At 40.7% G+C, this 12,835-nt stretch overlaps 1 protein-coding gene across 14 annotated transcripts in view; it reads left to right on the forward strand.

Annotated features, from left to right (window-relative positions):
* Window positions 1-12,835, forward strand: part of LOC107972967 (contactin-associated protein-like 3) — a 234,298-nt gene that overhangs the window by 153,266 nt on the left and 68,197 nt on the right. For 10 of the 14 annotated variants that reach the window (XM_054658177.1, XM_054658178.2, XM_054658183.2 and 7 more), the window contains exons 11-12: window positions 4,740-4,846; window positions 8,492-8,611. The exons of 2 other annotated variants lie outside the window; for them this stretch is intronic. In XM_054658177.1, coding sequence (XP_054514152.1) covers window positions 4,740-4,846; window positions 8,492-8,611 — 227 coding nt within the window. The remainder of the gene's footprint in view (window positions 1-4,739; window positions 4,847-8,491; window positions 8,612-12,835) is intronic. 2 more of the 14 variants (XM_054658185.2, XM_054658186.1) reach the window with 1 other exon arrangement.

Raw genomic sequence — 12,835 nt, forward strand, 5'->3', positions numbered from 1 at the left:
ATAAAGACGGATGAAGATGTGTGCAGAAGGACATACTCAATGAAATATGGAGGTTAGACAAGAAAAACATTTAATTCAAATAAGTATTACAACCACAGTTATGCTAGTTGTGCCATAATTTTACAAAGATTTTGGCTGAGAAGAATCATAGGGTCACACCTGGAAAAATAATATTTCTACATACAATTTGCCCTAGTACATTTGGTATTTACTTTCAGTGAATAAATAAATGCTACAGATTTAAAAATTAAAAAGTGATAATCTGGCCCAGCGCGGTGGCTCACGCCTGTAATCCCAGCACTTTGGGAGGCCGAGGCGGGCGGATCACGAGGTCAGGAGATAGAGACCATCCTGGCTAACATGGTGAAACCCCGTCTCTACTAAAAATGCAAAAAATTAGCCAGGCATGGTGGCGGGCGCCTGTAGTTCCAGCTACTCGGCAGGCTGAGGCAGGAGAATGGCGTGAACCCGGGAGGCGGAGCTTGCGGTGAATGAGATCGTGCCACTGCACTCCAGCCTGGGCAACAGAGCCAGACTCTTCTCAAAAAAAAAAAAAAAAAGTTATATCTGCATCTGGTAGAACTTTCAAAACCTGCCTTCTTCATGGAGTAAATTCAGTTAGTCAATTCTGTTTTAAACATTAACTGTAAAATTATCCTCTCTGGCTAAACAGGTTTTAATTTATAACTCACAGTTAGTGACATACTAAAAAAACGCAATTACTACTAAATGAAAAGTTCATTCATATGGACTTTATTTATTCAGCATGGAATAATTTCCCCCTGTGAACATTCTGTTGATTTGTAGGAAAAATGAATTAATTCAAAGATGAGGAGTATATGAAGTGTAAGAATTTGTCAAGTACCTCTCATTCTTGACCTTGAGATTTGAATTCTTGGCACACAGCTGGGACTGCATTTACATCTCAACACCAGCTCCAGAACCCCACTCTGTAGTCGTGGGAAGGGTAGTTGGGAAGGTTTCTGGCCATTTTCTCACTTAATATAATCCCAAGTTGCTCAGCTAACTAGCTAGGGAGCTCAGCTGTCTCTGAGTTAAGGGGTAATGTCCCATGGGCCCACACTGTGAGTGACAACAGCTGTCAGCTCAACTGTGATGCAAGTGTGATTTTCTTCACTTGTATGACATTATTTTGATACCTTGTTAATTACTCACAAAATATGATCCATTTGCAGTGTTTCTGTTATGAGATATATATCGTGAGGCTGCCTCTTTTCAGAGATGATCCATGTTGCCTGCTTTGTGCATGTAGCTCCCAAAGTACAAAACTATTGTTTTTACTGTTATAGGCTGTTTTGTTTTAACCTTAAAGTCCCAAGAGTTACATTGGTGCCTAACTTGGTCTCTAAGATCCCACATTTTAAAAAGGCCTCCAAATTGTACCCCAAAGTTACTTGTAAACATGCTCAACTAAGCATGTATGTGTGAGCCACACTTAAACTTCAGCCATTATGTGTACAATAATCATTGCAGATAAGGGTTTTAAGAAAGCACTTTTAAATTATTTTCAAATAGGGCTACAAATAAAGGCTATTTACTATTTCATTCCCAAAGTCAGTAACGTAGACTAGCTCCTCTGAGATTATTTTGAAAACCTGAATTTTATAAAGCAATAAAATTAGAAAACTTTGGGGACACAAAATGACATCCTACAGAGTTAAAATTAAAGACCTTTGCTGTTCCCTTTACATAAAGTTTTGAAAACCTGAAAATACTGAAAATTCACTTTTAAGTATCCTGAAAACAGGCCTGTAAGCATCTATCAGCCTTTCTTTGTTGTTGTTAACAAACAAACAAACAAAAATCTAATTGTATTAGTCTGTTCTCATGCTGCTAATAAAGATATACCCAAGACTGGGTAATTTATAAAGAAAAAAGGCTTAATGGATTCACAGTTCCACATGGCTGGGGAGGCCTCACAATGATAGCAGAAGGTGAAGGAGAAACAAGACACGTCTTATATGGCAGCACGCAAGAGAACCTGTGCAGGGAAACTCCCCTTTATAAAACCATCAGATCTTGTGAGACTTATTCACTATCATGAGAACAGCATGAGAAAGATCTGCCTGCATGATTCAGTTACCTCCCACAGGTTCCCTCCCATGACACGGTGGGAATTATGAGAACTACAATTCAAGATGAGATTTGGGTGGGGACACAGCCAAACCGTATCACTAACTCACAAAGTGGAAACATATGTTACTCAAATACCAGACCTAAAAATCCTACTTAGGGACAGATAAGGGGTATGAAGTTATCTTTTTTAGTCAAAATTGTAAGCTACGCAAAAAATAGCAATGGGCACTTTGGATGACAGAGTCACAAATAATGGATGTTTATGTTTGGATAGGTGTTTGTTTGTTTGTTTGCTTGTTTGTTTTTTTGAGACAGAGTCTCGCTCTATCGCCCAGGCTGGAGTGCAGTGGCATGATCTCGGCTCACTGCAAGCTCCACCTCCTGGGTTCATGCCATTCTCGTGCCTCGGCCTCCCGAGTAGCTGGAACTACAGGCGCCCGCCACCACACCTGGCTAATTTTTTGTATTTTTAGTAAAGACGGGGTTTCACCGTGTTAGCCAGGATGGTCTCGATCTCCTGACCTCGTGATCCACCCGCGTCAGCCTCCCAAAGTGCTGGAATTACAGGCGTGAGCCACCACACCCGGCCAGGATAGGTTTTAACTTCTTAATCACCTCTTACATCAGGCTCCTATACTGTTTTAAGGTTTGCCCTGTATACCACTGGCAGAGCTTCCAATGGAGTCCTGTGCTGCGTTCCAACTGGGGCTCCCTGAGCAGGGAGGCCTCCGTCACCTCCTCACCTGGCTGTGCTGACCAGGCTGCTGACCCCACTCCTGCCCTCCCTCTGCCATCTTCCCCTCTGTTGGTCTTCTGCATGCTAGCTACTTCCTCTATTATTTGTACCACATGTAAATTTTTCACAATTGATGTTGTGTTTAGTTGAAGAAAAATAGTGTATACATGTTGATAGTCTCTAGATCACTTAAATAGTTCTTATTTCCAAATATTTTGAACTAAAATTATTCTCTCCCTGTTGATATCAAACAGCAGTGGTTTTTAATGTTTTTTAAAATTTGTGGAATCTTCAAGTCAGGTATGATCTTAAGATGCTCCATTATATTAAGAAGGAAGGGGAGGAAGGGGAGAAGGATGTGGGGGAAGAGGAACAGCTGCTCTTTTAAAAATGGTATGAGGGTGGGCCCCCACCCCAGCCAACCTTGCCTGTCACTCCAGCTCCCCCTCTTCTGATCAGTTCACACAGGCTTTTCCATGTCTTGGCCTTGGAAATACTTGAAAAGTTGTGATTCTCATGGCCCCTAACTCTTCTCTGAATGCAGACTAAATGCTCATTAACACCATGTAATTATGGAAGTCTTGGCCCTGAGCTGGTGGTGCAGTGCTGGAGAGCCAGGATAGGGGGCTGGGGGCATGGGGAGGGTAGGGAATGCTGCGGATTCTTCCCAGCCCCTCAGGTTCCCCTCAAAGGATCTCTCCAGAGGCCAAATACAGGCCCCTAGGGCTTTCTGTCAACTTCATACCCCAGTTCTCTGCTGGTGGTCCTTCCACCACAGCCAGGAGGCCTGTCACAACCTCCCAGCCCCTCTTCTGTTACTTCTCTGGGTCCCATGGTGAGGGGCACTTGGGTGCTCCCCGCCTCTGCCGCTCCAGCATGGACTATGATGTCCCTCACGGCCTGGAAGGTCAGTGTCCTTTAGAATCTTCACTCTTTACCAGGTCCTTAGCTGTGTACTCAGCAGTGGGAGACAGCGGCCAGAGGCTGAGATCCAACCCTGCTCAAGGCAGAGGTGGGTCATGGTATTCAGGCCAGGCCTCCAGAAGGTCACACTACCTCTTGGTGACACTCTGTGTCAGGTGCTGGTCAGTTTCCATAGTGTACCCTGTTCCCTGTTCCCCTAACAATCCTGAGAGGCAGGCATGCTAGGCCCCCAATATTATAGTGGGCGGCAGCAGATTCCAAGAATTCTGAAAGTGTGAGACCTCCAACTGTTCTTTTTCAAGATTGGCTGGTTCAGGGTCCCTTGAGGTTCCCTATGAATTTTAGGATGGATTTTTGTTTTCTGCAAAAAAAGGCGTTGGGATTTTAATAAGAATTGTATTGAATTTGTGGATTGCTTTGGGTCATATTGACATATTACCAGTGTTAAGATTGCTTAAGAAGCAATAACCGACTGCTTATTGCAAATCTAAAAGGCGACAAGATGACCTAAATTAAATGTTCTTCAAAATTTCTGAACCTCTGTCACTATGTGACTGAAGCTATTCCTGTTTCTTTCTTCTCCCCTCTGTATCTTCCTCCGTTTCCCCTTCTTTCTTTTAAAAATGACCACAATATAGTAACGGAGCATGCCATATTTCATAGTTTTATGTATGTAATTGGTTTTGCTAGCCACATGTCTAGTTATTGTGTCACTTGGGACAAAGAAAAAAAGAAATGTGTTGAAAATTCAGCTGTCACAGAAACCTAGTAATCAGCTGCATGCTAATGGATATATTTATCTAAAGTTTGTCAATATAATTAGAGAACCTTGATGGCAGACCCAGTAATCACGTCATGTGGGGTTATCTTGCGTATGCTGCTCTTTCACATTAACCTGTTTTTGGTTAACCTGTTTTTGGTAAGACACTTATTTTTTGATGATTGAAAAAGGGAAACAGCAGTTGTATCTGTTTTCTTTTAGGTGCTTGCCCAGCTACTGTGAGCATGGAGGCGAGTGTTCCCAGTCGTGGGACACCTTCTCCTGTGACTGTCTGGGCACAGGCTATACGGGCGAGACCTGCCATTCCTGTAAGCCTCACGCCTCCCTCTCGTTTCTGTCAGCATCTCTTTGTCATTTCATTTTGATTAGTTGTTTATATGTATCTGCATATTTGCAATCATGCAAACACATCAGAAGAGATATTTCAGCACTCAATTTCTAGTTTACTTTTAATCCACCTTATTTAATACAAGGGTGTTGAGACAGTGCACAGAAATACGTGGTATGCATAGGATTGAAAAAAAGAAACTGGCAAGCAATGGGGAAATAAGTCTAGGAGAATCAGATATAGTAAAAGGTAGAAACTAAATTAAATTAAAAATGCATGATGTTAACAGCTTGTTCCATTACTTGAGTTGGACCATAATTTTAATTCTGAGAATCTTCTCAGTCAAAGAAAGGTGGAAAAACAACCCCTTACCAGGCTGTCAATGTTACATTTAAGGTATTTAAAGATTTTTTAACAATCACTGGGATGATGCAATCATGGGATTGTACATGGTAAGATTTTTGAAGAGGTAATGGGATATCAGCTAGAAACTAGAGGACCTTTAAGATCTCTTACAATGACTGTGATTTTCTTTGGTGGTGGTGATGATGATTGTAAAGTGAATAATTGTAAAAGTATTAATGTATTGAGTACTTATGTCAGCCCTCTGCTATTGCTTTGCATATATTAACTCATTTAACCCTAAAGCAGCTGGAAGAAAGTACTCTTATTATCTTCATTGCAGAGTTGAGGACAGAAAGAGGTTAAGTAACTTGGCCCCCAGCTAGTTTGTGGGAAGATGAGGAGTTGAGCTAAGGAGGTTGGCTCCACAACCTTGGCTCCAGGATGCCTGATTGGTGGTCCATGCACCAGCAGCACCCACAGCCCCTGGGAACCTGTTGCAAGTAAAGACTCTCAGGCCTTACCCAAACCTACTAAATCAGAATCGCTGGAGATGGGGCCCCGAGTCTCTTGTAACCAACCTTCCTCATGCTTCTGGTAGACATTTAAGTGTAAGAACAATGTCTAAGGGATGGCATATTCTAACACTTCTCAACTGCCTCTGCCATATTAAAAATCATCTGTCTTTACTGAAGAATCACCCTCTGTGAATTTCAAAGGCCATGCCATTTTATTGACCTCTAACCTGTTATAATTAGAACGTCACAGAATCTGAAAAGCCTTTTTTTTCCTATTTGTTTTTAACTTTTAAAGTTTTCTTTCTGTATATCTCTACTGACGTTTCTGAGCAACTTCTCCTCAGGAATATTTCGCCCATCCCTGGGTCTTCAAGGAAACAGAGATGCAAAGTCCTCAGTTCCACTTGCTCATCCTGAGTTCCTAATTGAAACTTTTAAGAACTCTTCCGTGAGACATTTGATTTTCACAAAAGCCACAGGAGAAAGGCAGGCTGTGGAGTGTTAAAACCACACTTCATACATGCAATGAGAATTCTGCGCTCCCAGTCCTGAGGTTCTGTAAAGGATCTGGGCAAAAGAGGAGACAGTCCAGGAGTGACTCTCACAGATTGAAGTATGAAGTATGATTTTTGTACTAGAAGGGTCCCTGTTTATAAAGCTGTGACACATTTTCTTTTTTTTGTTTGTTTGTTTTTTGTTTTTTGAGACGGAGTCTTGCTCTGTCGCCCAGGCTGGAGCCCAGTGGCATGATCTCAGCTCACTGCAAGTTCCGCCTCCGAGGTTCACGCCATTCTCCTGCCTCAGCCTCCCGAGTACCTGGGACTACAGGCGCCCGCCACCACGCCTGGCTAATTTTTTGTATTTTTAGTAGAGACGGGGTTTTGCCATGTTAGCCGGGATGGTCTCGATCTCCTGACCTTGTGATCCACCTGCCTTGGACTCCCGAAGTGCTGGGATTACAGGCATGAGCCACCATGCCCAGCCGCTGTGACACATTTTCTAGGAGTTGAGTGGCCTCTCACATCAGAGGCTGAATGTCTTGATAAGGTCATAGAGTTGGTGCAGGGACCACATCTTTTACTTCTGTGTATCTTTCATCCTCCAGGCATAGTATCTTACCTAAAAGCAGAAGCCTAATCTTGTGTGTTACCTGGCGAATTTATATCCGCCACCACACTCAGCATTGTCTGATTGCATTTAATGCTGCAATTAATCAATGAGTTATATTAGTCCATGGTTATTCACTGCAATCAAAATATAACTCCAAAAACTTCTGAGGGAAAATATCAGGAGATTGAGAAAGTATTTCAAGTGTCAGTCTCATCTAATAATTGACGGCTATAGGTAGAAATTTGCCAAGCCCACAGTCATTCACTGTGAGACTAGACTGCCACACCTCGTTGAATAGGTTATTTTGTATTTCTAATTGTATAACATGTATCAATTATGTGCAACTAATTAATTGTATATAATTATTAATTGTATATAACTCATTGTATATAATTAATTATACAATTAAAATCAATTGTATTCAATTAATATATACTATACATTAATACATGTATACATTATCATTTAAAAAGCCAAACAGTTCACATAAAGCACAAGTTCTAGTCACTTTCCTCAATATTTGTCTCCATTCCAAACCTAGTCTGTGCCCTATATTTAAGTATTGTTATTAATTTGAGTGAATCCTACCAGACATATACAAATATATGTATCTATTTAAATCAATATGCCATAAGTGGCAAAAAAATAAAGATTAACAATGTCCATCTCCTGCAGATATTAATTCCATACCTTGTACTTGGTAAAACATTTACTTGCACAAATGAAAATATTCAATTATGCTAGAGTAAATTTACATTATATAGGGATATCTTTCAAAAAAGTTTCTCTCCTGTTTTGAATTTCAGCTGTCTTGAATTGTCACTTGCAAAATACTTAGGGACGTTTCTTTTTTAAATCAGCTTTAATTATTTTTTAATGACGAGAAGTTGATAGCTTATAAATTCTATTTATCTCTTTAAAATGCTCATTCATATTGTTTTAAAGGAAGCAAAGGGTATAACTGCCGCATAGCTTAAGAAAAACTTTACAGAATGCTTATGGGAAAATACCAGATTATTTAGGCATTTTAATGTGCTTAGGTATTCAGTTATTACAGGGAGAATGAGGGTTTCTTCCTTAATTATAGAGTTTAATTCTGAGGTATAGTTGCCATGAGTTTGAAAAGAACCATGCTTCAATAGCACGCGGAATTCAGATTCACAAAGTTTTCCTCTCGTATCTCTTCAAATGTTTTACACTGTGCTTCAGAGTTTGCATGCTTTCTTGCCTAAAAGCAAAAGAAAACATTTATGTAGAGAAAGTACAGTCTCTAGACATTGCCAAAAGATTGTCTATTGAAGATAGTATCGCATTCCCACTGTAAGCACATCTTCATGTTTGAACACCAACACAATCTTTCCTTCTTCCTCAAAATAGAAATACACTGTGACCGAATATTTATTCAGCATCTAACAACATCCAACATTTGAATGTATTTTGACTAGGTAATTTTTTTCTCCTTTGTTAATAAAAATAGATTTAATTTTTTAAATGTCATTTTTCTTGCATCTCATCAAATATACTGTCATACACTATAAAAATGATGTTGGGTCATATGTATCACATGTCTGTAATTCAGAAATGCAAACCTTTGGACACTGACTCAACATCTGGAGATATTTTTTCTGGTTCTTATGGCTGGTGTTCTCCTACAGCTCTCTACGAGCAGTCTTGTGAAGCCCACAAGCACCGAGGGAACCCATCTGGGCTTTACTCTATTGATGCAGATGGAAGTGGCCCCCTGGGACCATTTCTTGTGTACTGCAATATGACAGGTATGTTGATAATCGTTAGATGCATAGATCAGAATAGACCAAGGAGAAATTTACCTAGTTGGCAGCATTATTAAAACATGCAGTTTGATAGTGTGTACTTGCTAAGTAGAAGCATTAAATATGTATTTATTAATTTTGTTGTCAACAAAATTTTCTTGTATTTCTTGTTTGCCTGGGTTGGATTATAGGCAAGATTCAATGCTCTGCCAAGGCATCTCTCTAGCTCCTACACTCCTCATAATACATCTGTTCATGTGCATCATGATAAAATACAAACCTCTGATTCGGTGATTTACATGCTTTCTGTATTTAGAAAAAACAGAGGTGTTTAAAAATGCTAAGAAATAACATAGATATGTTAATGTTCTATGTGCATCTTAAATAATTTAGTGATTTTTATGGCATATAATTTTTTCATAACCAAAGAAACTTGATTATTTCTCGTGCTTTAGATATTAGAAATGAACACTGCTTGGGCTGGGCATGGTGGCTCACGCCTGTAATCTCAGCACTTTGGGAGGCCAAGGCGGGCAGATCACGAGATCGAGAGATCGAGACCATCCTGGCCAACGTGGTGAAACCCCATCTCTACTAAAAATACAAAAATTAGCTGGGCGTGGTGGCACCCGCACCTGTAGTCCCAGCTACTTGGGAGGCTGAGGCAGGAGAATCCCTTGAACCAGGGAGGCAGAGGTTGCAGTGAGCCAAGATTGCGCCATTGCACTCCAGCCTGGCGACAGAGCAAGACTGCATCTCAAAAAAAAAAAAAAAAAAGGAAAAAAAGAAATGAACACAGCTTGATTATAGAAGATTGCACTAGAACGCCTTTTAAATAGTTACATTTTTACAGAAATTTGTTGTCACCTAGCTCTTCCAACTCTCTGCAAAGTGGAAATCTGGAATAAACTGTTCTCATTTATTGTGCTGACAAAAGGTTTCAAAAGTTTCATAAATTTGGACAATAACCAAATGGGTCAGCAAGCATCAAGGAAAAAGAAACAAATAACTGAAATTACATGGGCATTTAAAGTGCCTTAGCAAAGATTGTCAAAAAATAGTAAAACTTTACAGGGGACATTCAGAAGATTCAGAGCCACCTGCACAGCAATGTGCTGAAGATAAAGAAACACAGGCGTTCTGCCATAAGATACCAATTACCTCCAAAATCCCCTGACTCAAACAATGAAAGCAAAGTGAGAAATCCCATAAAAATGGTCTTGGTGGATATCAAAAGACTCAACCAAAGTCACAACCAGGAAGGACCTTGGTTGTCATCATTTTAAGATGAGGAAACCAAGGCTCAGAAAAGTTGGTTAGGGAAGTATCTACTGACAAAATCTAGCTAATGATAGGGGAATCACTAAACTCTGGTCTCTTTTCTGCTCTAGAAAATGTCACCTTCTCTTTAGATGCCGCATTGCTCTATAGCCAGTAATAAATTCTCTAGTTGTACAAATCAAGCAATAATGATTATAAAATGTGCAATTTCAAACTACTCTAATAGCTTGAAATGTATATATCGTAATAACCTTCAAAAAGCAGTTGCTTCAGAGCTTGGAAGTCGGCACTCTATCTTAAGAACAAGTAAAAAGCCAGGCAAACTGAAAAATTAACCAATTTTTTTAGATCCAGCAGAGAAGTGAGGTCACAGAACAAACCACTGCCCCTCAAAATTGGAGAGACAGGCAGGCTTATATACAGAATGACAATTTTCTTCCACAAGCACTAACCTTTGGGGAAACCGTTGTCAAGGTAGGAAAACCTAAACTTAATTGACGAATTGTTGGATGTTCGATGTGGACACATCTGAGAGTTAAAAACTCCAGGAAGACCCAGACAGAGAAGGGTCCCCACACTTCTGTGAGTTTGACACCTAGCTTGACCAGGTTCTCACAGTGAATGTTGGAGAAAAATCTCCTCATGCTTCCAGAAAGGGAAGGTGAAAAGGAACCGTCTTGAAGTACACCAGAGCTTTCTGTTCTTCTTAACAAGGTCTTTCCTCAAGGGCAAATATTTCACCTAAGCTACTGGTGTTTTGTTTTGTTTTGTTTTGTTTTGTTTTTTGTTTTCAGAGCCTAACCTGCCTGGAGGAAGGAAATTACCCACCTCTGGCCATCCTGTCCCATGTAAGGGTGGTGATGGGAGGGAGGGCTGAGAAGCTCTTGTGAAGGTCACAGCCCAGAGGCACAGGCTCCCTAAAGGACTCAGACCTAATCACAGGACTACAGAACCTTTCCCCTTCCCACACATGTTACTTATAGTACTGCAGGCCTCTTTACAGCAGTTACAGTTACTTTTATCTGGTACATCACATCTGGTTATCAAGAAAAATTTCAGCTGGACCTATAATCCTATTAGTTTGAGAAGCTGAGGAGGGAAGATAGCCTTAGACCAGTTTTGAGACCAGTCTGGGCAACACAGTGAGACCCCCACCTCTACAACAACAACAACAACAAAACAGCATTGTGACAACAACAACAACAACAACAAAACAGCATGGTGACATGTATCTGTAGTCCCAGCTACTTGGGAAGCTGAGGTGGGAGGATCGCTTGAGCCTGGGAGTTGGAGACTGCAGTGAGCCATGGTCACACCACTGCACTCTAGCCTGGGCAACAGAGAAAGACCTTGTCTCCAAAAAAAGAAAAAGAAAAAATTTCAAGGCAAAAAACACACTTTGAAGAGACAGAGCAAGCATTAAAAACAGACGGTGGCTCACGCCTGTAATCCCAGCACTGTGGGAGGCTGAGGCAGGCGGATCACGAGGTCAGGAGATTGAGACCATCCTGGCTAACATGGTGAAACCCTGTCTCTACTAAAAATACAAAAAAAATTAGCCGGGCATAGTGGCGGGTGCCTGTAGTCCCAGCTACTCGGGAGGCTGAGAAGGAAGAATGGCATGAATCCGGGAGGCGGAGCTTGCAGTGAGCTGAGATCGTGCCACTGAACTCCAGCCTGGGTGACAGAGCGAGATTTTGTCTCAGAAAAACCAAAAAACAAAACAAACAAAAACCAGAGTCAGATATGGCAGGGACATTGGAATTATCAGACCAGGACTTTAAACAACTATAATTAATATGGAAAAAGCTGTAATGGGTAAAGTAGATAGCATGCAAGACCAGATGAACAATGTAAGCAGCAAGATGGAAATTCTAAGAAGCAAAAAGGAGTGCTAGAGATCAAAAACAGCATAACAGAAATGAAGAATGCCTTTGATGGGCTTATTAGTAGACCAGGCACAGCTTTGGAAAGAATCCCTAAGCTTAGAGATACCTCAATAGAAACTTGCAAAACTGAAAAGCAAAGAGAAAAAAAGACTGAACCCCACCCCCTGCAAAAAGAAAACCCAGAACATAATATCTGAGTACAGTGGCACAACTACAAAAGGTGTAACATACGTGTAAAGAGAATTCTAGGAGAAGAAAGAAAGAAAGGAACAGAAGCATATTTGAAGAAATAATGACTGAGAATTCCCACAAATTAGTATCAGACACCAAACCACAAATCCAGGAAGTTTAGAGAACACCAAAGAAGGAGAAATGCCCCCAAAACTCTACCAGGCATATATTTTCAAACTATAGAATTCAAAGATAAAAGTAAATTCCTTTTTTTGAGATGGAGTTTTACTCTCGTTGCCCAGGCTGGAGTGCAATGGTACGATCTTGGCTCACCACAACTCCGCCTACTGGGTTCAGGTGATTCTCCTGCCTCAGCCTCCTGAGTAGCTGGGATTATGGGCATGTGACACCATGCCTGGCTAATTTTTGTATTTTTAGTACAGACAGGGTTTCTCCATGTTGGTCAGGCTGGTCTTCAACTCCCGAACTCAGGTGATCCACTCACCTCAGCCTCCCAAAGTGCTGGGATTACAGGCATGAGCCACCGTGCCCAGGCCAGGTAAAAGTAAATTCTTAAAAATAATCAGAGGAAGAAAGCACCTTACCTACATAGGAGATAAGTATTACAGCATCTTCTCTTCAGAAATCATGCCAGCAAGAATGCAGTGAGATACTTAAAGTGTGAAAGAGAGAAAACAAAACAAAACAAAACCTTCTCCTTGAAAAGTGAAGAAATAAAGATTTTCTCAGACAAATGAAAGGCTCAGTTCTCTAAAAGAGATAACCTTAATATGTATGCTCCTGACAACAGAACACAGTGGATCTTATTTTCTTTTTTCTTCTGGGACATATAGGAATGGGTATACCAGATGCTGGGAATTTCATA

Source organism: Pan troglodytes, chromosome 11 (genome assembly GCF_028858775.2).
Source record: "Pan troglodytes isolate AG18354 chromosome 11, NHGRI_mPanTro3-v2.0_pri, whole genome shotgun sequence".
In the NCBI taxonomy this organism is placed as follows: Eukaryota; Metazoa; Chordata; class Mammalia; order Primates; family Hominidae; genus Pan; species Pan troglodytes.